The sequence below is a fragment of the Melopsittacus undulatus genome, chromosome Z, assembly GCF_012275295.1.
Source record: "Melopsittacus undulatus isolate bMelUnd1 chromosome Z, bMelUnd1.mat.Z, whole genome shotgun sequence".
In the NCBI taxonomy this organism is placed as follows: Eukaryota; Metazoa; Chordata; class Aves; order Psittaciformes; family Psittaculidae; genus Melopsittacus; species Melopsittacus undulatus.
In genome coordinates this window covers 2389718-2416597 of record NC_047557.1, presented here as the reverse complement: position 1 = coordinate 2416597, position 26880 = coordinate 2389718, and the positions used below count along the sequence as shown (strand labels likewise).

At 46.7% G+C, this 26880-nt stretch overlaps 1 protein-coding gene across 7 annotated transcripts in view; it reads left to right on the top strand.

The window, feature by feature from the left end:
* The window catches only part of CTIF (cap binding complex dependent translation initiation factor), a 151793-nt gene that overhangs the window by 87037 nt on the left and 37876 nt on the right, over positions 1-26880 (top strand). For 6 of the 7 annotated variants that reach the window (XM_034072857.1, XM_031045680.2, XM_031045679.2 and 3 more), the window contains 2 exons: positions 21957-22398; positions 24138-24467. In XM_034072857.1, the coding sequence (XP_033928748.1) occupies positions 21957-22398; positions 24138-24467 (772 nt within the window). The remainder of the gene's footprint in view (positions 1-21956; positions 22399-24137; positions 24468-26880) is intronic. The other variant, XM_034072858.1, reaches the window with a different exon arrangement.

Here is a 26880-nt window from a genome sequence, read left to right as displayed (position 1 = left end):
CCATGCAGCCTTAGATGATGTTGGTTCCCTGCACAGACCGCATGCAGCTCCTCTCCGCTCCCTGACAGTGACATTCCAAAGGGGCCACATCTTGGGCTAGCGAAGCACCTTTTGTTTCTCATGCGAAGCGATGCTGACGTCCGGCTGTGCTATAAATAGTGCCCATCCCGCTTCCTTCCCGTCACCTTTCCTCGGGAAATGCTGTCACTGCGTTGTGAAGGAGAGTGGCTCACCTACCCTGAGGTCTCTGCCATGCACCTTTCACTGCCTTCAGGAGAAGCAGCCCTATGGGCATCCAGCCATAGCTCTCTCCTGGCATATACAATAGCTGTTTACATCCCACGAGTCATTTTTCCATGGGATGCATGCTTCATTTGTTGCGTAAGGCAGATATGAAGAGCAAATTAGAGGTATCATCAAAACAGGCGTCAAACAGTGCTTCCCAGTTAAGGATCACTGTGGGTCTGTTGAACATGGTTTAGTAACAGTGGCCAGCATCAGAGGCACATCTGGTGGAGGGTTTGGTTGCACAGAGTGGTGTAAAAGCCTACAGGAGGTGGTGAAGTTCTTGCTGCAAAGAGCTTATAATGAGAGCAGAGACCTAGTGGAAGTACTGCACTTCCCACCTCACTCAGCAGAGATCCCACAGCCAGCGTTTTCTCTGTTGGTTTGACACTTGAGGTGTAACAGCCACCTCCTGATGAGGGTGATGGAGAGCATCACAGCTTGATGGGATCATTGAAGGACAGCAGCAGAGAAAGGTTTTTCATAGGTGTCCATGTGTCCCAGTGTTAAACACCAGTGAGGGTTTTTCAGAGGGTTGGAGCAATTCTGCTCTGGAGCCAGGCTGAGAGAGCTGGGCTGGGGCAGCCTGGACAAGAGAAGGCTCCTGAAGGGGACACCTGAGAGCAGCTCCAGTGCCTAAAGGGGCTGCAGGAAAGCTGGAGAGGGGCTTGGGACAAGGGCCTGTAGGGACAGGCCAAGGGGAATGGCTTGAACCTGCCAGAACAGGGGAGACTGAGCTGAGCTCTGAGGCAGAAGCTGTTCCCTGTGAGGGTGCTGAGGCGCTGGCACAGGGTGCCCAGAGAAGCTGTGGCTGCCCCATCCCTGGCAGTGCTCAAGGCCAGGTTGGACACAGGGGCTTGGAGCAGCTGCTCCAGTGGAAGGGGTCCCTGCCCGTGGCAGGGGTTGGAACTGGGTGAGCTTTAAAGTCCTTCTTGCCCAACCCTCCTATGATTCTGTGATTGACCTAAACACTGATCCGCTCTTTGCTGCCACACAAGACCCAAAGGTGACTTGGTTTGACCTCCCATAGGCAGTCACCTCTAGGGAAGGAAGAACATTCCCTGGGCAGTGGCAGGACCTCTCCTGGCCTTCTCCCCTGCAAGTGGTCAAGTGAGAAAAAAGACTCTGGATATGGGGCACAATGGACCCGTTTCTCAAGTTCTTCCCTCCAGCCTTTCCCAGCCTGATGCTTCTCTGCTAGCCAAGCACAGGCTGTGCTGGGACGGGGTCTTCTTGGGCTGGTGGGCTCTGAGTTTGACCCCTTGTGTTTTCAGGAACTTGCCCAAAACGCCATTTCTTAAGTATCTGTCAAAGAGCTACAGGTCAGTTTGGTGTTGCACAGGGTTTTTCCAGTTCCCATGGCATCCTGATATGATGTGTTTTGGGATGGAGGGTCCGGCTGCCCAAAACCCATAGCCTGGAAATGCATGAACCCGCCTTGTAGGAGTGGTAAAAAATGTCATCTGGATTAGATAGGATTTACAAGGAATGCATAAAATCACAGTGGGTTCAGACAGGTGAGTTTGTTCCTCTGGTGGCAAACTCCTTTTGTGAAGGGTTTTCAATAGCCACGCTGCTCAGGACATTGTTCCTGTACATTTTCCTTTCAAAACACCATAAAGGGCACTCTACCACTTTACCCTGTCATAAAACATCACAGGGATCAGCTTTGCCCAGCTTGTTCCTTCAAGGGCAAGAACTCCTCATTCCTTTAATCTTCTGGTTAAAGCAGTACTGAAATCATTCTGCATCACCTAAGGAAGGGGACAGTTTTACTGAGGACCAAGAAAATGTTGCTAGGGAAACCTTAAGAAGTTGTAAGCACCATCTGTTGTTGGCTTCAAAAGTTGAATCAGGTTGAATACCTTACCAAAAAGAAGTCTTCATGTAGTCACATAGATGTTGGCTTGAATCTCAGGGGGCTTTTCATGGTCAGTCTGTGGGCAAGGACAGATGAGGATGACAAGGAAGGGCAGCCTCGTGTCTTGGAGAAGATGGAGTAGAAGCCTAAGTGTCAATCAATCCCCTCATTAAACAAGGCATCAGTAGAAAAAGGATCCCTTGTCCTTTCTCTATGTGCAGCTGATGCAGCTTCAGGCTTTGGGATGAGTAGAGACAGAGGGGGCTACTCTGCCTATCCCATCAGTGCTGTTGGGAACTACAGGCAGCATTGGGTGAAGGACCCTTAGCTGTGCCTGAGCTTTGTGTCATCTCCTCATCTCCTGTTGGATGGGGGGTAAGAGAGGTGTTCCTGCTCCTGGGAAATCCATCCTATATAAAGCCCTTATATGTGGGTAAGGAGCTGGAGCAGGAGACTGGCTCACATGTGGAAAGAAGGGATGGGAACAAAGAGGTTCCTATAGGCAGGAGTGTTGGACTAGATGGTCTTCAAAGGTCCCTTCCAGCCCTAACGAGTCTGTGATTCTGTGTCCTTTCCCCATCTCACTTCAGCATGCCCCAAATATTTAATGCCTTTCAACAGCAGGATTACAGAAACGTCCCCAAGTTGTCCCAGTTTGCTTCCTACTGCTAACTTGGCTTTACACTTAAATGATCAGGAAAAAACAGTCTGGGTTATTATTTTTGTGTTGTTTGCTGGTTTTAATTAGACTTAGAGCTGGGGGAGGCAGAAATATCCTCCTTCCCTGGAGAGCCCCAGTGGCTGTCAGGGACAGTTTCCTCTTCCTGAAGCAGGAGAGCCGTGCAAGCAGCACTGACCCGTCCTGCTCACACTGAGAGCCGGGTTAGCTGGGGTGAGTGCACCCCTATCCTGACTGCCCAGCCAGAGCCCACCTCCTCCTATGCAAGTGTGGTCCTGCATAAGGACAGCCCAAAGGACGGTCACGGTGGGCTCGGGGCCAGGCAGGGAATGTCCCAGATCCACCAGCGGCTCCGCTGAGGAGCATAGGCAAGCTGTGATGTATTTCTTTTCCCATTATATTTGATTTTACAGACCCTCGGGGACACTCAGCCACCTACAGTGATTAGTCTGACTGATTAAGCTGCTTTTCCTCTTGTGGCAAACTCCTTTTGTGAAGGGTTTTCAATAGCCACGCTGCTCAGGACATTGTTCCTGTACAATTTCCTTTCAAAACACCATAAAGGGCACTCTACCACTTTACCCTGTCATAAAACATCACAGGGATCAGCTTTGCCCAGCTTGTTCCTTCAAGGGCAAGAACTCCTCATTCAGGGAGAAGGTATGTGGTCAGGTGGAAGGTGCAGGAACTGGAGTGAGATGGAGCCATTAGTAAGGTAGATTTGAGGTGAGATATAAAGCAAAAGTTTTCTGCCTTTGGTTTTTGGGCTTTTTCTCTTTGTTAATGTGAGGATCCAGGGTCACCCAGGGATGCGAAGGATAAAATAAACTTGAAAGCTCAGAGAAGGAAATGCTGCTTCTCACGTGTTGGCTGGCTCAGCCTTGCCCATCAGAGGCTGCGAGCGGATGCGGATGCTCTCGAGGTACCCGGGGTTAGATGGCACTAAGGGAGAAGGGCTATTTCTGCTGAAGAAACACCCTGCTGTGAACAGCAAGCAGATAAAACTGGCCATTTAATTAAGCCTGGAAATGAGAGAAAGGTCTGCCTTGATTGCCACCAAGGGAGTAATAGACGTAGGGAACTGGAGGGGGTTGCAGTGGCACAAGGTCCTTCCTCCCTGTGTTTGTAGTTACTCCCATACCCTCTCATGAGGCTATTGGGTAGGTCCATACCAAGACCTGGTGTCACCGGGACGTGGTTACTCCATCAGCTGCTCCTGGGACAAGGCAGCGATGGAGCAGGGCAGAGATGATATCAAGAGGGATCAAGCAGGAGCCCCTTCGACCCGCAGAGCCGGGCTGGCCAGACGCGCTGGCATCACCCAGCCCCACTGCCCTTCCTTCCAGGCGTCGAGGAGAAGGCTCTGCCAGGGGTCATGGCGCTGTTGAGAACAAAGCCTGTACCAGGCTGCTGTTGAAGGAGCAATCCTTCCGTGATCAAAAAGCTGCCGCCTGACGAGCCATGGGCATCCGGTTGGGGTGACTCAGCCACGGGTGGAGCTGCTGGGCAGCACTGCAGCTTCTCAACAAGAGGGACCTCTTGGAGCTGGCAGCTCCATGGTGGTTTGGCTCCATCAAGACCCCTTGCTGCCTTTGTACCCTGTTCTGGGCTCAGTGAGCAGGACACAGCCTGGCACGGGGCTGTAGTAGTCCAACACCATCCCTGTGCGGTAATCCCAGCTCCGCTACCTACAGGGCATGGATGATCAAATAGCTCTGCAGAAGCCATCTGAAGTTCAGCCAATTTTAAATCTAGCATCGGAGATGGACTAGCTCATCTAAGGGCAACTTGCCAGCCCCAGCACCACTTGTAGGGTCTTCCCATTATCTGTGTGGTCCATGTGAAATACCAGTAATAGTAAGGTGGAGCAGTTGGTCTTCAGCACCCATTGGGGTGTTTGTTTTGCCTGTCGCCCATGCCTCAAGCTGTGGCGGGGTGAGTAGAGGCTTTCCACTCAGCTGCTCTTGTTTCTGCCGTTGTGATCAGCGCTAAGCCCTTACACATTTGAGGGTGTCAGTGAGAATATGCCCAGCCATGAGTCACCCTCAAGGCAGATGGTGCGGCTGCCATCCTGCCGGCAAAACACACCACGAGAGGCAATTCCATATTTACAGCTCCTTTCCCATGCCAGCAACAACTAAAAGGATTTTGCACTTCTTGCAATGTGGGGAAAACATACTTCTGTAATTATCAGAGCTCTGTGGGCTCAGGACTAATGTAAAGAGAAAGATAAACCTGCATGAGTTCAACAGGACATGCTCCACATGAGCAGATCTCCAGGAGATGTGTATCCATTGTCATTCTCCATATCTGCTGTATCCTCCTGTGCCTAGCTAAAGGCATGGTGCAGAAGGGTTAAAAGATACTCATCTAAGCAGACTTAATCCTTTCCTTTCATTGTTCCTTATTTTTAATGCCAGGAGGCAGTGGCAGGAGAGAGCTGGGTGCGTTTCCCAGCTGCAGGGTTGCCACCTCTATTGAGGGCAGCTTTGTCATTACATAAATACTCTACAACACAAGACTTTTTATTCCCTTTTTTTTATGATCATGGCGACTGAAGTGACCCCTGTCCTGTAGACTAAATTTAATCTGAATTGCCAAGCTGCCAGTAGACTTCATGGCATCAGGAAGCTTTTGCAGGTTGTTTTTCTCCATCTCTGCAGCTGATTGAAAGACTTTATGTACCACTAGCAAAACGTGCTACTATTATGAAACCTCAATAGATATGTAATGTCCTGTTGGATAAGGTCAGGGTCTTACGATGCTACTTCACAGAAAGAAAAATAATTGCTCCAGCAAAAATACCCAGAACTTCAGTGTGTGGCTGTGGTGGAAGGACATCTAATTTCATCAAAAGTCTGTATTTATGAGGTATCTTGTTCCTGTGTGTGCAGTAGGGGCTGGTGTCCCTACAGTGAGTTGTTGACACTGAAAGCTGTTCACTCCTTTTCTGCTGCTGCCCATTCTTGTGAGCGTTAGGGAGTAAGAGCTCATGGTGGCTCTGAAGCTAAGGAGCAGGTTAGCAAAGCAACAGCTCTTGTATATCCAGCCTTGGAGGGTACATGGAAGACCTCATTTTGGTTCTTACCTATATCAGAACTGCTGAGCTTCACCTCTGTGATCACAGATGCTGTTGCAGATGCCCTCACATATCATGAAAACCATGCAAGGAGCTAGAGACAGTGAGCCTTGTGAAACCTGCACCAAAATGGGGTGGGAGCCAGACAAGATGTCATAAAGCACCTCCAGTGATGCCACCATCTGTGTCACCCACCACATGTGTCCATAACTATGTTAACCATATATGAATTCAGTACTAAAGTTCCCGTTACACTTAGAGATGGTCAGTGGAGTTTGGAGGATGGTTCACCTCAGTGTGAAGCAGCATTTTTCCAGGTGACTCCTTCCACAGCTCCTGTAACTGGTTTGGCTGCCATGGAGTTTAGATCCCCACCTCATATTTGGCCTCTGACATGGCAGACACCTATAATCAGGCAAATTGAACCCACCATCTGTGTTACCCTTACCCCATGCCTATGTTCTCCATGCCTTAAATGCATCTTGCTGCTGTAAGTTACGTGGGGAACAGTTGTCCTGCACAAGACTGAACTTTGTGAGCAACCCTACAATAATCCAGTGCTGCATGGAGAGGAGGGAGGAATCCCCTTCTCCTGGGACAAGGTGAGGATTCCCAAAGGTGGCAATCAGAGATTCTTGGAGAGCCCTGGAAAGGTTCTCACTGGGATCTTCTGGCCTTCACATAATAAAAATGAATCTGGCCATCTTATGAGAACAGGTTTCCTTGCTTTATTTTGCCTTCCCATGTTGACCAGAACCAAGGAAGTCTGAAAAACAAAGAGCTGTGGGAGGAGTTGAGCCAAAATGCCTCACACCAGAGGAAGCACTTGGGATAGGGATTTGTTTCTGGTCTCTCTTCAGCAAGAACAAAGACCTGAGACTGGGCATCCCGTTCTCTCATGGAGGAGAAATCTCTTCTTAGCCAAGGAAAGCAAGGGCTTCCATTAAGATGTTTTCATGCTCAGGGAGAATGCTGCCTTGGCACTTCTTGAGGCTGATGAGATCCCTCATCTGTGTTTAGCTCAACCCCTTGTTGAGGCTGCCTGGCTTCACTGTCCAGAGGGAGCCCCTCTTACCCATCAGCGGCATAGTTAGGTAGGTAGATGGATCAGCTGGTAGCTACCTACCCAGGTAGGTAGACCATACCAAGGTCTACCAGCTTAGGTGGCTTGGTGCTGCTAATGAGCAGAAGTTGATGGAAGCCATTGGTGTTTCATGGGTGAAGTGTGTAGTAGGCTTTTTTGCCCTTGGTTTTTCATGCACAGGTGTCAACAGAGCTGTTGCCAATAGAGGTGGAAGGGTTTAGCTCTGAGCCCCTTAAAAGCATTTCCAGTTCCTTCTGCAACCCTGAACTTGTTTTTACTTCAGATAACAATTTGCATCTTCTTCTAGACGGTTTCTTCCAGAAGGAAGCTAATGATGGATGCCCGAATAATGAATCCTAGGGTAGGAGCTGACTGAACGAAGGAGTCTGAGGAGATGGTGGCATCTCAGGATGTGCGTAGCAATGATGCCTTTGGTACTTAAATTTCAGAGAAGACATGTGATGATCCACATCCTTAATGGGATTTGGGAAATAGGTTGGTGAGCTGTAGAGTCCCCAGATCTACCTAAGATGTGTTGTGGATATATGTGTGTGCTCCCTTGGATTTGGTCTTAACTTTTGAAAGAAAAGACATGCATTTGCTTAGGTGTGTCATGAGCACATGAAATCATGGGACAATCAGGAATGGACCCTAAAGCAGTGTGGCTTGTGGTTTATGTGTCAATTTTAAAGCTATTTTCTAGCTTTTATTTAAAGGACAATATTACTTTATTATTTTATGTGAAAATCTACTGTTCTATGTTTGTTATTACCTGATTCTGAGTTCTCAGACATCATCTTCCTGTCTGCTATGCAAACTCTTGTGACAAAATGGTCTTGCCTTTTATTTGCCCTCCTTATCTTTCACTCTCACATATATATATATCAAGATACATGTGGACACACACATATCTAACCAATATGCATACATATATAACCAAGTTGCACCAGCATTTTTGTCCCACAAAATGTTTTCTCAGAGGGACTTTAACAACTGAAAACCCACTTGTTCCTGCAAGCATCACATTGGCAACAGGTTGGCATCCCACTTGCACGTGTCCTCTTTGAGCCAGGTAGTTTTTGTTCTGGAAAGATGGCCGAGAGAACCCTGACTATTACTCAGGAGTGTGCCATGCAAGGTATTTGTTTGAAAACTCACTACAATAAGCTGGCAGCCCATATTCATGCGATTTTCACGCTGTCTTGAAGGGTTGCACTATTTCCAGAGCCGCTCCCATGCCGATCTATTCATGGCCAGCGCTAGGCCTCCTTTCACAAATAAAAATAGGCACAGGAATGGCCCTCACCCTGGATTTTAAGATTGGAAGTTATTTTGGGTGAAGGGGAAGGTGAACGTGTTTTACGGCTGACATGAACGTGTCGTTTTTAAGACCATGAAATTTTGGAAAAGCCTTAGAAACCCATTCCCAGAGGTCACCAGGACAAACCTCTCCTGCTGGGCGAGTGAATAGAAATGAGTTCATAATTACAGAGTATAGTAGTGACACGTTTGCTTTTTCACCGTTTTAATTGAGGTTTTCAGAAAGGAAGAGAACTTAAAACAATACAGAAATGTCTTTTGTTCTTCCAGGGCCATTTACTGAAGGCTTTGCAGTGAGAGGAGAGGATGTTTATTAAAGAAAGCAACAATATAAAGATGTTATTTTAGTGCTGAAGTGCTGTTCCTAGCTGGAACAAAATGGAATGTTTCAGATGGACTGGGTACTTGCTGAAAGCTATCATTGAGCTAAATGATTTGCCTTGCATTTACTAAACTCAACACATGATGTTGGAAAAGAAGAAAGAGGGAGAAAGGCAAGGAACTGAAATGGTTGAAACACTCTTTTCCTTCTCAGTAGGATTAATTAATTAGGTGTAATGGTGTTTGGGTCTGAACCCCTGAAGCAGCATCTGGAAGTCATGTTTTCATCCTCTTCCTTATGCTCCTGTCTTCTCCATGCTCTCCTGGGAGCTGGTGAGTGTTTCTGGAGCCACCATGTAGACTCTCTTTGGTGATGCAGACGGAACATTGCAAACCCACCCAGGATGTCACCAGCCATCCATGCTGAGCAGAGAGTAGAACTGAGACAGTGTGATGGTGGCTGTAAAAAGCTGCTGTTTCTGGGAGAGCTCTTGTCCTGAGCAAACTAGAGAGAAGCTCCTTCTCTTTAAGGACAAAGGTAAGTCTCTGGTGGTGTACTTGGCTGCAGTGATGAGTGGCAATATTAGCATCTAACTAAATCATCATGTGTAGGGTGCAGTGATGCAAAAAACTCTTCTAGGCAGCTGACAGCACCTAGGCAGAGGTGCTGTTAGAATAATAGTCACTGTCCTACTTAAGACTTAGAAACTTTGAACCAATGGTGAAGGACAGGCCACATTTTCAGGAACAGCTGCACTAAAGTTGCATCTCAGAAAGAAATCACAGAACTTCTCAAGTTGGAAGGATCCCATAAGGATCACTGAATCCAACTCCCTGCTCCTCGCAGGACTTCCTAAAACTAAACCATATAATTTGCACCCGCTGAAGCCAAGCATCCTGTGGAACAAGGTGAAGAGCTCACTAATGTCTCAAACATCAGAACAACAAACATTAAAACAACTCACACATGTCTCAAAGGTGGTGGCAGGAGGATGGTGCCAGACTCTCTCCAGTGGTGCCCAGTGACAGGATGAGAAGCAATGGCCATAAACTAAAACACAGCAAGTTTCACTCAACATGAGGACAAACTTCTTTACATTGAGGGTGTCAGAGCCCTGGAGCAGGCTGCCTAGGGAGGATGTGGAGTCTCTGGAGACATTCAAACCAGCCTGCTCATGTTCTTGTGCGACCTGCTCTGGCCCCTGCCTTGAGATAGATGGTCCTTTCCAACCATAACAGTTCTGTGGTTCTGTGTCTCTATTGGAGCGCTGGTCCTTCACTATGAGGTTCCTCAAGGATTAAGTGAAAATCCCAAGCTCACAGTCAGCACTTGCCCTGCCTGCCCAAGCAGGGCATCAGCCGAGGTGTTGGTTACAGGCAGTTTAGAGACAGATCATCATTTCTTTCGGTTTGATTGTCCGCAGCATCGCTGGGAGTTATTGCACTGAATTAATTCTGCGAACTGCAGGTCCCCAGAGGACAATATTGTCTCAGTGGTTTGTTCCTAAAAGGGCTCAGCTGGGTGATTGCGTTACTGTGGCTTAATGAATTACAGCACGTGAGCCGGGCGGCAGTAATTGCCCAAGCGTGCCGCTGGCTGTGCATGCAGAGAGCCTTGTGCCGCAGCTCCGTACGCAGCTGTGAGATAACTCGCCTTATCTTATTGGCATGCCATCATAGAATCATAGAATAGTTAGGGCTGGAAAGGACCTTAAGATCATCCAGTTCCAACCCCCCCCTGCCATGGGCAGGGACTCCTCACACTAAACCATATCACCCAAGGCTTCATCCAACCTGGTCTTGAACACTGCCAGGGATGGAGCATTCACAACCTCCCTAGGCAACCCATTCCAGTACCTCACCACCCTTACAGTAAAGAATTTCTTCCTTATATCCAATCTAAACCTCTGCTGTTTAAGTTTCAACACGTTACCCCTTGTCCTATCACTACAGTCCCTGATGAATAGTCCCTCACCAGCATCAATGTAGGCCCCCTTCAGTTACTGGAAGGCTGCATCAACACAGAACAGGAGTTCTTAGTTTGCAATTAGAGGGGCTAATAGTGTGCTGGAGTTGGTTGAGAGGTCAGTAAGAGCAGGAGGAGGGCTGTGATGGGTGACACCAAACTACCTGGCTTGATCACCTGCAAATGGACACCAAGAGGAGTATGTAAAGAGCAAGGTATGCATGTAATGCTGCTTCCCAGCAGTGCTGTCCTCTTCTTAATTGGACTCAACGATTTTCAGGTTCCTTTCCAACTAAAATATATGATTCTCCAGGAATTTACACTTTGAGGATCTATGAGACCACATTTGGCCACCTTTGTATCCAGTGCATCCTGATAGATTTTCCTTTCACGACTTTGTCAGTGTGCTTTTTCAATCCTTGCAGACTTCTGGAACTCACACCCTATAGTGTAGCTTGACAGTTTGATGGTTTAGTGGTTTTTTATGTGAATTTAATGGTTTTAATAGTTCGTTATGTGAATACCTCCTTTTGGTTATTTTGAACCATTCTTCTTTTCGTGTCATGAGAAGTAAAGTTCTCACATGGCTGTGCCTGCAAATTATGTGCCTATTGAGCACTACTTTAGGTTTTCAGTTGTGTTCAGCAAAGTGGGAGTCAGCATTTAAAATGTAGTTTGCCATTTTGAGAGCAAGATCATCAACAGAAGCATTCAGCAGTGGCTGCTCTGGGATCGCAGAACCATTCAGTGGCTGCTCCAAGTCCAATCCAACCTGGGCTTGAACATTTCCAGGGATGGGACATCTACTATCTCTCTGGGAAACCTGTGCCAGGGCCTCACCACCCTCACCATAAAACTTTTCTTCCTTATATCTATTCTGAATCTTCCCTCCTTTAGTTTAAAACCACCACCCATTGTCCTGTCCCTATAGGACCTACTGATAATTCTGTCCCCATCTTTCTTCTAAGCCCTCTTTAAGTACTGGAAAGTCTCCCTTCCTGGTCTCCCTGTATTTAAAGGTCTCTTAAAGGAATATTCTGCGGTCTCCAGGCTGAACAATCCCAACTCTCTCAGCCTGTCTCCCAGCCTGGAAAGGTACTCTGGACCTCGGAGCATCACCATGGCCCTGCATCCAAGGCACCTTGGTTATCTTGCTTGTATTGGTGTTGCTTTGGTAGCTGAAGATATGACTTAATTTTAACCAACCTGTCAGGAAAGTATGCATTGCATGGGCAATGTGTGTTGGGAGAATCAGCTGTAGGAAGAGTCACAGGGAACCAATGCAAGAGCTGTCTCCAGGAAAAACAGCCAGAGATGAAACAATCCTGTGGTGTTTTGTTGCCCATCAACCTCAATGTGCATATTGGCAGAGGGCTCTCTCAGCATCCCCTCTTTCCCTGCGAGGAAAACAAGGCAGAAAGAAGGGAAGGGACCATTGAGTGGACCTTCCACCACTGCAGACCTTGCAGTGAACCCGTGGCACCAGATTCTCATATGTGCAAACCTTGTCACCCGTGAGACTGTCCTTCAAGGCTGCTCTTTCAGTGTTGTGGAGTGCAAAACACAGCCGTCTACGTGATGCTATTTCAGCCAGGCAGAATTGAGGGAAGGAAATATAGCGGCAGGTTCCTCTGCACTAGGAAACCGATCTGTTATTGAAATGGCTTTCTCTTTGGTGGAGTGTTTCCGGCATGGCTCCTCAGTACTGGAAATGGATTTATCCATCTACACCTTGTTTTTCAGCATGCTTTCATGGAGGTGTTGTCAGCAGCTGTTTGCTGGAGTGAATATGAAGTGAAATAATGTGTTTATTTCTCCTGTTTTCAATCCTCCTCTATAGACAATTCTTTCTTCACTAGAAAATATAAATGTGCTGTTGCTGGTGAGCTCTTGGAACAAGTACCAAAGGCTTTCTGCTGCCAGGTTGTTCTCCAGAGTTATCTGGCAGCTGAACTGAGGGCAATCAGAGGTTGATGCTTTTGATGGGTAAAAAAAGGTTCCATGGCATCCCCTGTGTCACACAAGGTCTACCTATAAGACCCAGCCCATCTGAAGAAGCCCAGCAGCACTTCCAGTGGTGTGGCTGCATGCTTTGGGTGGTGACTTCCAGTTCTCGGCCATGGCAAGTAGCCACCCTCTCTGCAGGAGAGCATTTACCACGCCGTTTCTTCTCCCTGCAAGCCCAAGATGGGGATGTTGGCCCCGGAGACCTGGGAGGGAGCAGAGTGCTGAAGCTCTGCAGGGCCTCCTGGCATGGTTAGTGTGTGAAGAAGTTGCCAGCTCGAGTTGTTTGGGCTCTTGTTGCAGAAACAATATTTCTGTCTGACCCCAGTTAGCAACTGATGTTTGCAAAATAAAGAAGTCAAGGCACTGGAAATACTTTCCATTCCCACTCTTGTCTCAGCCCAAAATATTAGTATTAAAAATATTGCATCTATTATATGCAGCTAATATCTCTGCTGGCATGTAAATCGCCCAGGGATTTTTCATCTCCATATTAAAAAAAAAAAAAGTTAACTACGCTCTATTTTTGGGTATTTGTTAACTGTTTTGTTTCCATTTATTCCTACTAAAGCCACAGCAGTCTGTCTCCAAGGGACCATCTGTGGGAAAGAGAGTCCCTGGATTGATTGGGAAGGTGCCGGGGTCATTAACAGGCATGAAGGCGCTGAGTTTCTGCTCTTTCTCTGATAATGTCTTTATTTAGCGTGACAGCCTCCGGGGCACGAGTGGACAACAGGCTTCTTTCTTTCATTTAAACTAACGTTGCTCCGTCCATTCCCAGCGTTGTGCAGATGCTATGGATCATCCCAATTCCATGATTAAAGCAAGGGCCAACAGCCACGTGGCACTGGAGCTGCAGAAAGTGACCCTGCTCTGTGCCTCCCCCCCAGGCAGTGTGCTCCCATTCAAACTGATGATAACTCAGACAGAAGAAAGTTAATTCTGGGAGCAGATCAGCCCAGTACATCCATGCGAATGCTGGGGATAGCATGGGAGAAGAGGTGGGAATGGGTTCAAGAGGACACAACTCCTCTTTTGACACCGGGACGGACTTAGGTAAACATTTGGGAAACTGCACAGGATTGTCCCTGGGTTGCAGTGAGTCAATATCCAGATGAATCGTAGCTCTCAAAGCTCTACACTAAGCTGTGGCAGGCTGCATCAGTTTTAAAGCAATTTATTTAATGTGTTGGTAAAGGATTCAGGCACACATTATGTATAAAGCATCTCTGCTCCTTGGTTTGGTGTTTTACCAGATCCCTGTGTCGGAAGTAATTGCTTGCCGTTGACTTTGGGTCATCTCATATGTCTGGACAGCTGTTAGGAGATCCTGTCAAATCTTGCCTTAGCTTCTACAGGAAAGACAATTCTTTCTTCACTAGAAAGCACTGGTATAAATAGGATATGGAAAAAACCTAGGACGTCTCCTCACTGCAGGTCAAAGAGTCACAGAGGTCTAAGGGAAGACAGCTGAACAAAAAGGCAGCAGGTGGTTGCCTGTACATACTATTTAGGATGTATCTTGAGGGACAGGACCATGGAGGGATGGTGGTGGGCTGTGTCTGTGCATCTTGGCGTGGGTTTAAAGTTTAGATCTCGTGGAGGATTATCAGATCTCTAGATAACTGATCAGCCCTGGTGTATTTTTAAAGGAGGCAGCCTGGAGTCTGAGGTGTAAGCTCTTTTATTGCAAAGTAGTAAAAGATTGATCTGTATTCATTCAAGTCACATTCTTACCAGGATCCACTCGGCAGACTGTGGGAACCTTTGTGTGCTGTGGATGTGTCTTTCAAGTTTAAACTATTCCATCTAAACTGGATCCAGTTTCTCGTCGCTGTATTTCCCTATGGTTTTCATGTAATTTTTTGCAATCATGTTTACAGTACACTGACAATCCAAAAACATGATTCCAAGTAATGTAGTTTATGGAGAGAGCGATTTCCAAGCAATTTCTACATGGAATCACTGCAGTGATTTCTACACCAGTCTGGGCAGTCTGCCTTGAAGACTGGGGGGTGTCTTCCTAGCTGGTTGCCCGCTCTGTGCAACAAGGGCCCCCATCTGGACATCCCTAATGATTTGTGGGGAGATCCAGCAAAGCATTTAAAGAGCTGTTTTGGAGCTATCTCACATGCCATCTGTACTTGGGATGTCTTTCCCAAGCTGGTGTTACAAAACAGCTACTTAAATTCCTCCTGAAGATTCATTTCCATGAAGCTTAGGAGAAAATAGCTGACTCAGTCAGGCTGTGCGGCCAGGCATTGCAGAACGTGAGGACTTGCACTGGACTTCAGCAATAGACGAGTTTGTTCCTCGATGCTTTGCTGAGTCTGCTCCCATAGACTTTGTCCCATGTCCTTTCATCCCAGCAGCTCTGTCTGTTCCTGCAGCACAGCTTGCAGAGTGCGTACTCGTCTGGTGGTCCCATAAATGTTTTAGGTGTTCAAAAGTCCTCTAAATGTTAAAAAGTGTGTAGATGAGGTCCTCAGCAATACGGTTTAGTGGTGGCCTTGGTGGCCCTGGGTAATGGTTGGACTTGATGATCTTAAAGGTCTTTTCCAACCTAAGAAAGGTTGATTCTTGATTCTGTGTGAATGGCGTGTCCATTACTGGGGTGGGAGAAGTAGTGGACGCTGATGGTATGAAGTGATGCTGCAGGAAGGCACAGGGAGAAGTCAGGTCCATTTCTGTATTTGGAAAAGTCAAATCCTTTAGCATCTCATAACATAAGATAGTGCATCCCAAGATAAACTAAACTTTGTGTCAGTCGTACACCCATGTGTGAGCACCGTGGATGTCTCTATGAGAAGCTCTTCTGTCATAAAATCATAGAATATTTTGGATTGAAAGAGACCTTTTAAGCTCATGCCAACCCCTGCCACGGGCAGGGACCCCTTCCACTGGAGCAGCTGCTCCAAGCCCCTGTGTCCAACCTGGCCTTGAGCACTGCCAGGGATGGGGCAGCCACAGCTTCTCTGGGCACCCTGTGCCAGCGCCTCAGCACCCTCACTGTAAAAGTCAACACTGTTGGTTTATAGTGAGCCTAGTGAAGTTTTAAAGGCCAAATTAACTCATATCTAGCAAACAAAGACAGATATTTTGTTGACAACTCTCCCTTGGGTTGTCAGCAGCAGTTGTACCCCAAGACCAAGGTGGTGACAAGAGGAGTTGTGCCTGACTATGCAGCTCATCTGAAGGTTTCATAATGCTTTTCCCAGCAGCCAGATGCTGTGAGCCTCATCAAAAACATCTCTACCCTCATAGTGTTGTTTTTGTTGGCTGTGCTTGCCTTCTGGAGTTCATTGTATGTTTCCAAGGGTGCGTACATGCAAGATCTAAAGCACGCGTTATATCTAAACTGTACGAAGATGATATTAGATCCTAATCACCACCATTCTGACAAGTGGATTTTCTATGCTTCCAAAATGCTGTGTCCGTACAGATGTGTGGTCTGGGTCTGGTCATTGGGGTAGACTTTAACCCTGTTGACAGAAAGGCATAATAGAAGTGTGAATAATTTCATTTTTGTTCTCAGGAGTGAACACGACATCTTGTTCCCTTCTCATCTGACAAAAATGCAAACAAAAATTAAACTGGAGCCAAGCGAAATCAGTTTGAGAGAGAAAGCCAAAGGGAAAACACACAGAAGTCCTGTGTTCTTCACCCTCGGAGCTGGTGGTTGTTGTTTTCTGTGGGGTTTTGAGGTTTTTGATTAAATTGTGTGGAACTGTCAAGCTTATTTGAGTGTTTCCCACTCAGTCATGGTGAGGATAGAAAATGGCCATGACTGGATGCTTCCTGTACCACAGCAACACTGAGTTCTCATTATATAAGCACGTAAAACACCAGAATACCTTTCATGGAGGTAGGATGGGTGAAGAACAATTTTGGAGGAAGTCAGGCCTCTAGAAAAGACATTCAGACCTTTCTCCTCATTAGATTAATAGCAATATTCTCCAGACATCCAGGAGCAGTTTTAGACCCTATAAAATTGCACCAGCTCCTAACTAGGATCCATCAGGCTCTGTAGTTTGGACCACAGTGTCCCTTTGAGGCCCAAAGCCAGTTATGATGGGTGTTTTGACCACAGCAGCACTGCCATGACTAAACCCCTCCAGCAACGCCTGTGCCATTCCGGTTATGTGTGGGTCTGCATCACACAAGGTGAAGCAGCTGGTCTGGCTGGAATATGCTTAGTACAGAAAGGCTGGTCCTGGATAAATTGGTTTGTTCAGGGGATGTTTCAGAGGGCTTTGTTTCTTCCTGCCCTTTCCCTTTCCAGGCTGGGTATTCTGGGAAGAACATAGTCGCTATCAGTCTCTGAATTTAACTCTTTCAGTGGTGACTCAGAGATGTGGGTTGCTAATTTTCCTACGTCAATGGACAATAGTAGGGAATTTTCAGAAAGAAGATGGAGAGAGGTGGCCCTTCATCCCATAGAGCCATCTCACCAGTCCTCCATTTGAGGTGCAGTTGCTGCATGCCTTGGGGGTGCTCTGCTCCTTCAGGTTTGAGGATAACTGGGATCTGGAGTCCTCATGGGAGTGGAAGGTCCCATAGAGTCCATTTCTGCAGAAGGTCTTAATCTGGCTCCTGTAGCAGCAGTTGCTAGTTAATCACAGGCATGTTAATAGCAAAGATGATCATGAGATGCTCCCAAGACTTAGCATTATATTCCTGGCCTGATCTTGGCACAGAGGTGAGGTCCTGCTGGGGCAGAAGAAAGCGTGGAGAGAAACTTCTGTCTGCAAAATGCAGTGAGGAATGCTGCCATTCAAGTACCAGAATGATGAAGGGGATGCAGAAGGATTGACCTTGGCCATGGCACCAGTCTTCATTCTCAACCCCTTGCCTGAGTGGCCGCCAGTCTGTATTAGTTGTGAATTGCTGGGTGGCCACATCCATGTCCATGAGGTTTCAGGCACTGCAAAAAAGCAGGACAGAAGCAGCATCCCTCCCCTGTGAGGAGCTTAGCGTGCTCCAGAGGGTTTGTACCATGGGAAAGTTGCCTGGGATTGAGGACAAGAGTGGCATCCAGTGTTGTTCTTCAAAGCCAAGCACATCCATAGCACCCAGTCCCTGATCCCGCAGATGGGATCACGATCCATTCAGCCATATGGGATGCTCTGCACCGCAGGGTAAATGTCTCGAGTGCCGCTGGAGCTGTAGCTCTGTTCCTCTCACTATTTGCAAGAATTGCCTAACCAAATCCCCGTGCAACCACCAGAATGTAACCCCGCGGTGTCCTCCGGCTCTCCGCATGCCAGACAAATGGTGGGGGCTCTCAGAGGACTCGTCTCGCTCAGGGGGATGTGAGCAGGGCTGACGGGACGGAGCAACTGTGTTTTAGACCACAGCTGTCCACGTGTCTGGAGTTATTTTCCCCAGCCTTGTGCCTTCCAGCCCCTTTCCTTGGGAGCAAACCATGTAGTAAAAACTTGCAGGAATCCTGTATTTCTGAGCACGTAGGCTGGTAATCACCGAGACAGCTGAAGCCTTAGATTTGTTTGTGTAGGCTCCTCCGACAGAGCAGACATTTGTCACATCTAAATTCTGTTGAAAGGTATCTCGTTTAGTTAATTAAATAAAATCAGTGGAGAAACGATAGCAGAAGCGATACCATCCTATTTCCAGCTTGGCAACCCTGACTGTCTCCCCTTGGTTTTTAGTACTTCTGGAGTTTCTTTGTGACTCTGAATGTCTCTTTAGTTTCCACATTGACCGATGGCCAAATCCCTGGTCCCTCTGAAGACAAAGGGGGAGTTTTGAGCTGAATCAGAATTTGGCCTTTAAAGTGAAAATAGTTATTTGATGTTAATAGAGTCCAGAGGTAAGAGACCACTGTGCTGCCTAGACATGTTTCTTGTAGCTGAAGTACAGGTCCCTGCAAGGCAGCATGTTCTTACAGCAAAGGATGAGCAGAGGGACAGGAGGAGGATTTCCCCTTAACTGTGGCATTTTTCTGGGGTGAATCCTTGCTTTTCTTGGAGGTGTTGGTGTGTGATTCAAGCTTCGGCTGTTCCTCCCTTCAGCATTGCAAACTTAAAAGCCTGGGTTGGAAAATGCCTTTGGGTTCCTATATGGTCTGGTTCCCTAAGCTTGGCAAGTCACCTCAAGCTCCCGTAGTGGCATCTACACTCCTGCCCTTAAGGAAGTACAAGGTTGTTTCCATCAACTCAAGTCATTGTGGGTGCATGTGGTGGGGTGCTCTCATCCCCATTTTACCCCCTCCATGGGCTCTCTATGTCCCCAGCACCTTGGTCATACCTGAGAGCAAGGATGGATCATCCCAACCTCCCAGGCTTTGCAGCGCTGTGCATCCAAAGAAAGGGCCCTGTTCTCCCTGCTTTGGCTCTTCCTCCCTGCAGAGTCCTATTTCTTCTTGGCTTTTCTTCTTCGCTGGGGTGTTGGGAAGATAAAAGCACACAACGAGTCTTTGCCTGAATGCTGGATGATTGTCTAGACCCCTGCCTGCTGCCAAGTCACGGACGTTGCTCCTTGTTTGCCATTCTCCTTCCTTTGCCTTTTATTTCTTGCATTTTTTCCCCCCTAACTTGTTTAACTCTGGTGTTTTCCGTCCTGTGGTTGGTGACTGCAGAGCTTTGGTTTGTGTTTGCTCTGCCCCTTGCCATGGGGATATTACCTTTTAGCTGTCCTGTACAGGGACGGAACTGCTTGTCTTCTGCCTATGGCAAAAGCCCCAAACTGAACAATTTCTCACATTCCACGTCAGCTTAACTGTTTGGGGTATTTTTTTGATCTTAAACCTTTTTTCTCTCACAGCCATTAAGCAGAAATGTTGGTTTATAATACCATTGTCTTTAGGGGAAAAAAAGTGTTCCTGCACACATTTCTTGCAGGAATTTACAGCAGAGGTTGGTTCCCAGCTCATTTCCAGGCATTTTGCCTTAAACTAAAGCTGTGTCTGTGTGAAACTTTTATAATTTTTGTGCAATATTTGCAACTTAAATACAGTAGCCGCCTGTGTGGCTTATAAACCATGGCTGCAAGCGCACCCAAACAGTTAAACACTGATGTTTGAGAGGAGAGAAGAGTGAAACCACAGAAAGCAAACGCTGAATTGTATCAGCAAAACTCTTGCACACTTAAGCATGTGAGGGCTTAGCGCTAGATAAGGGCTTTAACTAACTTTTATTTTGACATTCCCCTTTTAATAAGCGTTGCCCTTTACAAAGCGGTTTATGTGATTGCGTTACTGAGAGGAAACAAAGAAATGCCAGGAAAACTTGATGTGGAGAATCTGTACTCATAAAATGCTTGTAAGCTCCAGAAAACAGGAAAGCTTCCCCGAGGTCCTTTTTTTTTTGTTGTTGTTGTTGTTTTTTTTAATTCCCTGCCATTCAGCTTGCAAAAAAAGAGGAAAGAAACCCACATTGAATATCTCAGAAAGCTGGATCTGGTGGTCTGAGACTAAACACAAATTCCTTCCACTGCCACAAGGAACAAGCCTCTTCGTCCTGCGTTCACCAAACATGAGCCCTTTCTCTTTATGGTTAAGAGCCAGTTGGCCTTGGAAAATAGGTTTTAACTCCTGGAGATGCCAAGGAATACAAATTTGATGGTGAGATTGCTTTGGCAGGCAGGATTGGAGACTGTTTAGCCACTGACCATTGAAATGTATTTGTGAATGGCCACTTCCTTCATTCAAGCACCCCTGAGTGCTGCAAATGATGAAAACAAAATTGATTGCTCTGCGATGGGTTTAAAATAAATGCTGCCATTTATCGTAGTGGAGACAGGGATTTGGAGTAAGGGATGAGGCTGAGCAGGGGGGTTATAACAGTTGTAATTGTAAGTGCAGATGCAGATCGGTGTGGTCACCACAGCACTCACAGTTGTATCTCCATTTTGGGGGGTGATGCTGGGGAGATGTTTCCCAAAGACGTGGTAAATGCTCCATCCTTTTCAGTGTTCAAGGCTAGGTTGGACAGAGCATTGGGCAACATGGTCTAGTGTGAGGTGTCCCTGTGCATGGGCAGGGGGTTGGAACTGGGTGGTCTTTTCCAACCCAAACCATTCTATGTTTCCATGTCCCATGTCAGCCTCCAGTTCTGTTCCCAGCAGCCTTGTAAGGAGCTGGGCATTAAGGAAGACATCCCATGTGTTCTCAGAGCAAATAATGAGTGTTAAAAGGGCAGCAGGCATGCATGGAGTGGCCACTGTACTTAGGGTCAGCCCTGTGCTGTCCTTAGTGAAGGCAGCTGATGCCAGGACCATCTCCATCTTAACTTCATCCTTAATGATGGCATTCCAGTTCTGCCTTGTCCACCTGGGAAAGCCATGCTGCAGCCCATGTGGAAATAAGAAATGTTCAAGATTGCCAAAGCATTTCTTCCATTCAATCACCGTTTTTTTGGGGACCTGCCATCTCAGCTTTTGGTTACAGCCAGCATATGAGGGCTTTCTCATCCCTTCTGAGCTATTGTAGTCACTTCAGAAAACCATTTGCAGGCAATTCCTCCTCTTTGTGGCTGCTGTGTTATCCATTTGGAGCTGCATTCACATAGCACATAGGTAATGGTCCTGGCTCCCAATACTGTCAGAGCCAAGCTTGTCCGTGAGCGCATCCTGTCCCACCATAGCAAAGATGAAGAGCATGCATAAAGAAAGGCCAAACAAAACCATTGGTGTGGGCACTTCTTTTACTCAATAATTTGCTTTTTAGCTCTTTTTTTCCCACTTTGAAATTATTGATACACTTCTAATGGTTCACTGCAAACCAGTGAAACAGTACGATATGTTGGTACAGCAGAGGTGGCAGCGAGAGGAACAAGTGATGCTGTAAGCCAGGTGTATCAGGAGCTCCTTAGGTCTTCAGGAAAAAATATCACCTGCTATTTCTTGCCTGCCTGACTTCCTGCTGCTCAGCTGGCACTGTCTAGGTCTTCCCTGGTTTAGTGTGGAAGCAACACAGAAAACATAGAAATCTGGGGGAGATTTTCCTGGAAACCAAAATCATGTTATCTAACTGTTCATGAAAACTTTCAGCTGAAATATGCTTGTTCCTGAACGAGATTTAGAGGTGTGAGTTGGTACTAGGTTGTGTTAGATGCCAAGAAATTGGCTCCCCTTTGTGGCAGGGAACTCACAGAGCCCACCCACAGAATCACATAATCAACTCAGTTGGAAAAGCCCTCTAAGATCATCAAGTCCAACCATTCCCCAGCACTTCCAAAGCCACCACTAACCCATGTCACTGAGGGCCTCATCTGCACGGTTTGTGAACGTTTCCAGGGATGAACCCACCAAAGCCCAGGCTGCTTGGTGGAACAGATGTGTTGACCAAACGGGACCATGAAGGAAAGGGTGAACTAATTACTTTCTTTGTCTTTCCAGGCGGCAGCAGAGACTTCCTGGTGGGAACAAGTCTCAGCAGCACGCAGATCATCAGCAAGGTGGAACCAAACACAACAGGGACCACCAGAAACTCTACCAAGGAGGCCAGGCCCCTCACTCCTCAGGCAGGACGGGCCACCATGGCTACAGCCAGAACCGGAGATGGCACCACAACCAGAAACACTCACCCAACGACAAAGAAACGCACAGAAACGCCAAAGAGACTGAGAATTTGAAAATCGAGGACACCTCCGTCTGCACCGTGCATATCCCTGTGGAGACACACCGAGGCCCAGAGGCTGTGGAGAAGCAGTCTCAGCAGTACAACCAGGAGTCAGAGACCAAGAGGAAAGACAGTGTTCATGAGCGCATTGGGGAAAGACCCAAGATCAATTTGCTTCAGTCCTCCAAAGACAGGCTGCGGAGGAGGCTAAAAGAAAAGGTATTATATCTTAGAGAAATGTTGAATTTCCCTTTTTCCAGCAATTTTTCTGTTGGCCATTCTCCATACAGAGGGTGGTGGGCTCAAGGGACCTTCCCATGAATGCACCCAACAACCTCCCAGTGTCAACACATCTCTTGAAGTGTTTTTGTGCTTCTTCAGGAGGCCTTTTATTAACACAGCACTAAAGCTCTTAGCTTGACTTCTTGGTTGAGGTTGCTACCAACTTTCATTCTTGAAGGACTGGGAACTCTTTCCTTACCCACACAGGGAGCACTGGGGAAGGCTAGTGCACATGTGAGCTGCAGTTTGGGAGCCCTTTCCCTGAAGGCTGATCCCAGCTGTCTGCCTCCCAGTCTGCAGAGCTCATCATTCAGACCCCTTTGCAAAGAGGTCTGAAAAGGCAATATGTCTATCCACAGTTACAGAACTAGATCTCAAGCATCAACTTTTGAGTGCTGAATAGGTAGTCAGCTACTTAGAAGTTGATATCTATTTATCTCAGCAATGAATTGAAATGCCCTTATCTTTCCCTCTTCCTTCCAACAAACCAACAATAACAAAACTATTGCATGCAAGTGACGGAGGAGAAATCCTTTTTGGAAACAATATTCAGCCTCAGATTTCTGAGGAATTCGGAGATGATATATCCATTTGCCCCTGTGAAACTCAGACTGTTTCTCCTGAGACTCTTTTTTTCAGACTGGAAAATGCATCTGTGGGGTATCTCCAATGAGATTTCCAAAATACATAGCAAAAATAACCTGAACATATACAGTTCCATGGGAGTGCATGTTGGAAATGTATACCTTTGAATGCATGTGCCTTTACTATTTATGTGTGTGGCATGAGTGGGAGGAAAAGATTATTTTAGTTATTTTTATGTTCTTTAAAGCAATGGGAGTATAGTAGAGACTTTCAGAATATTACTTTTAATGTTCTCCTCGTGAATTATAGTCTTGTAAGAAACACATCTCATAAGCAACCACTCTTGGGTGGGTGCTCTCAACACAACTAGCCTCCTGATGAGAGTTTTGGACAACTCCAATTGCTGGTTGACATTGGGGTTGTCCAAGAATTGCTACAGGTGTGTCTTGTATAGCACATCTTAAGAATGGAAGGGAGCAACACAAACGGAGCAGGATGCATGCCTGACACTGGGGGAAAAGGGCAAATGCATAATTAAATGTTGAAGAGAAGCAATGAATTCTGTGGTAATGATGTGAAGTGAAAAGTGTAACAGCCAAGAGATGGAGAAGTTAAAGAGTGTTTCTAATGCTGGGATCATGCGTCATTTGATCTCAGTTTAGATTATTAAATATATATTAAAAAGACGTTTTTGTAGGGTTGTTATCTGAGCATATTGCAAACGTCAGTGTGCTTTCAGATAGAGACAAAAAATATGTCCTTTATCACTGTGTTGCTGACAGAAACTGGTCCACGATGCCAAAGGCAATCAGGGGTGGTCAGACCTCAGTATGTCAGCTCAGGACCCTTGGGCACATCTTCTACCTGAGGCTAGGGGGTGGACTCCGGGGTTGAGTGCTGTGGGAAATGGAGAAATTGAATATTTCTGTGGCTGGATTCATTCACTTCTGTCTTTCAATGCGGAGATGATATTGATCTAAAAGATGCTTTGCTTTTTCTATGTCTGTTTTTATGTCTTCCCAATCCCCTTTCCCCTTTGCAGTTTGTGGAAGGACATGGGCTGATATGTCTGTTTTTTCCTTGTGTAACAGACGCCTTGTCTTTCCCTTTTCACGGACCAGGACGAAGTCACGGTGGAAACCACCGACCCTGAAAAGAACAAAATGGACAAATTAATTGAAATCCTCAACAGCATGAGGAACAACAGCAGCGACGTTGACTCCAAGCTCACCACCTTCATGGAGGAGGCTCAGAACTCCACCAATTCTGAGGAGATGCTGGGGGAGATAGTCAAGACCATCTACCAGAAAGCGGTGACGGACCGCAGCTTTGCTTCCACAGCAGCCAAGCTGTGTGACAAAATGGCCCTTTTCATGGTGGAAGGAACCAAATTCCGGAGTCTGCTCCTCAACATGTTGCAGGTAAAGAGATAAAATCAATTGGTTATATGCCTCCAGCTTCACCCTGCCTGGTCTTACCATGTGCTTGGGCAGGAGCTGAGCCATTACCAAATTCCTTTTGAAGGCAGTTGATGAGAACAGAAGGGTACCTGCAGTTTTGTCTATGCACACATTTAGTGGTTGTCATAGATAACATGGCATTGAGGGCAATGTCAAGTTGCTCTTCATACACATTTCATGAGCTTACATGGAATTCTGGTACCTCACACCAGGGCCCATCTGTGAAATGAGTGGTTTGCTTGTGGCAGCACCTCCATGGCAGAAAGAGAAGTGAGCTTGGAGGTTCTTACAGTGGAGGGTCTTTACTGCTCTTTTTGGCTGAAGTCTGGAGGTTCCAAGTCATGGTATTGTAGATGAGCTCTTAGGCAGAAGCTGTTCCCTGTGAGGGTGCTGAGGCGCTGGCACAGGGTGCCCAGAGAAGCTGTGGCTGCCCCATCCCTGGCAGTGCTCAAGGCCAGGTTGGACACAGGGGCTTGGAGCAGCTGCTCCAGTGGAAGGGGTCCCTGCCCATGGCAGGGGTTGGGGCTGGATGAGCCTTAAGGTCCCTTCCAACACAAACCAGGCTGTGGTGCTATGGTTCCGTGGTCCCTGAGTAGGTTGTTGGCTGCATCACCTGGATGAAGAGCTCACTGCTGGTTTCTGTTTGCAACCCAGACTATAATAATTTGGGTATTTGTTGATTATTGGATGACTTGGTTCATGCAGTGCTAGTTGATTGTTCTGCTCCAAAACTGTGAATGACAGCAAAGTTTGAGCCAGGGGGCAGGGGGATGGAAAGCAGTGGCTCTGATAACTGGTCCATGATAGTGGTGGATAATGGGGAAACATAACTGTCCTCAACTGCCCATGGTCTGCTGGTGGAGCAGTGCCACCATCAAAGGGGGGTTGCTTTCTGGGGAAGGTTTCATACGGACCTTTTAGTGTCTCTCAAACAGGACTTTTGGAGCTGAAACCATTAATTTCCATCTTTCATTTCATATGCATTTCCATTTAGCCATTCCCTCACACACACATGTCATCTGTGGCATGTACAAAGCTCTTGTTCCATTTCTCTACTCTGCTGCACACGTTCAGTGCCCAGCACTGCTTCAGTTATTGGCACATCATCTTATCCTGCCTTGCCCTTGTTGGACATCATACTTTGGATGCTGTGCCTGGCTGCCTCTGCCTTGTGCTGGCTGAATTGCCTTCTGGGCAACACAGCAAGCAGGGAAATAAGGAGCAAAATAAAACTATAAAAATCCATATTTAGCATAACCTAGGATCATTCTGCAAAGTCAGTGGTCCTGATCTGCTTCTCTCATTGGTCTGGGTATATATCAAACCCAGCATCTTTCCCCGTGCCCACCACCCCTTCTCTACTTTTCCCTTGGCATGCACACACATCTGCCCATTCAATTCATTTCCAAGGTGATTATAAAGCAGGAGACAAACTGCTGTCAGAATCAGTCCCAGATTTAGAAGCAAGGGGCTGGAGGGGGCTCTAAACCCTTCATACATCCTGCTTTTCCCATGACAACTCATTCTTGTGCCTTTTCCCATTTGTTTGAGCAATGCTAATAAATCCAAAATAGAGTCCAGGAGCAATGGCCAGGAAGGAGCGGGGTGTCATCCAAAAACTGGGAATGATGGCAGTTCTATTCCATCATCTTTTCTAACTTGCTTTCCTCCCCCAGCGTTTCCACCCCTACCAACAGACCCAATGGACTGACTTACCCGCAGTGTCATGTTCAATAATAACTTGCTTCATATTCATCTTTTCATAGCATGAACTTAGGATAAATAATATATCTTGTATCTCCAGAGAGTCCCAAAGTGCTTCCCAGAAACATGTAGCCAGTCTCAGTGTGATGGGAGAATGACATCCATTGTGGAAAGGTGGGAAGAAGTGAAATGCAAAGAGCAAGCAGGGAGTGCTGGTGACCAAGTTCATGTGCTGGAGCATATTAAAATGCACAAAAGGGAATTGCTCAGCCCCAAACTGAACATCTTAGAACACGTCTTGATGGGGCAAAAGGTGGCAGATCACTACAGGTCAAAAGCAAAGTGCTATGTGAGATTAAATAATTTAACATTTCCTTTCTCATAGTAAAGGATTTGACTTTCTCCAGGCACAGTTTCTTTTTCCAACCAAAACAATCGGATGTATTCACACAGATTCATTAAATACTCTGGTCAAGCTCTAAACTGGGAATTTTTGGGATGTATTCAGGCTTGATAGCCTGGCTGGAAACAGACCCAGGTATGGAGCACAAGTGATTCATCACAGTTGCCTTGATCAGGGAGTTGATGGTACTGATATATGATACATTATCCATATGGTATACTGGGTAATATATGGATATTGTGGAGCAATGTGGATACCATATTAATA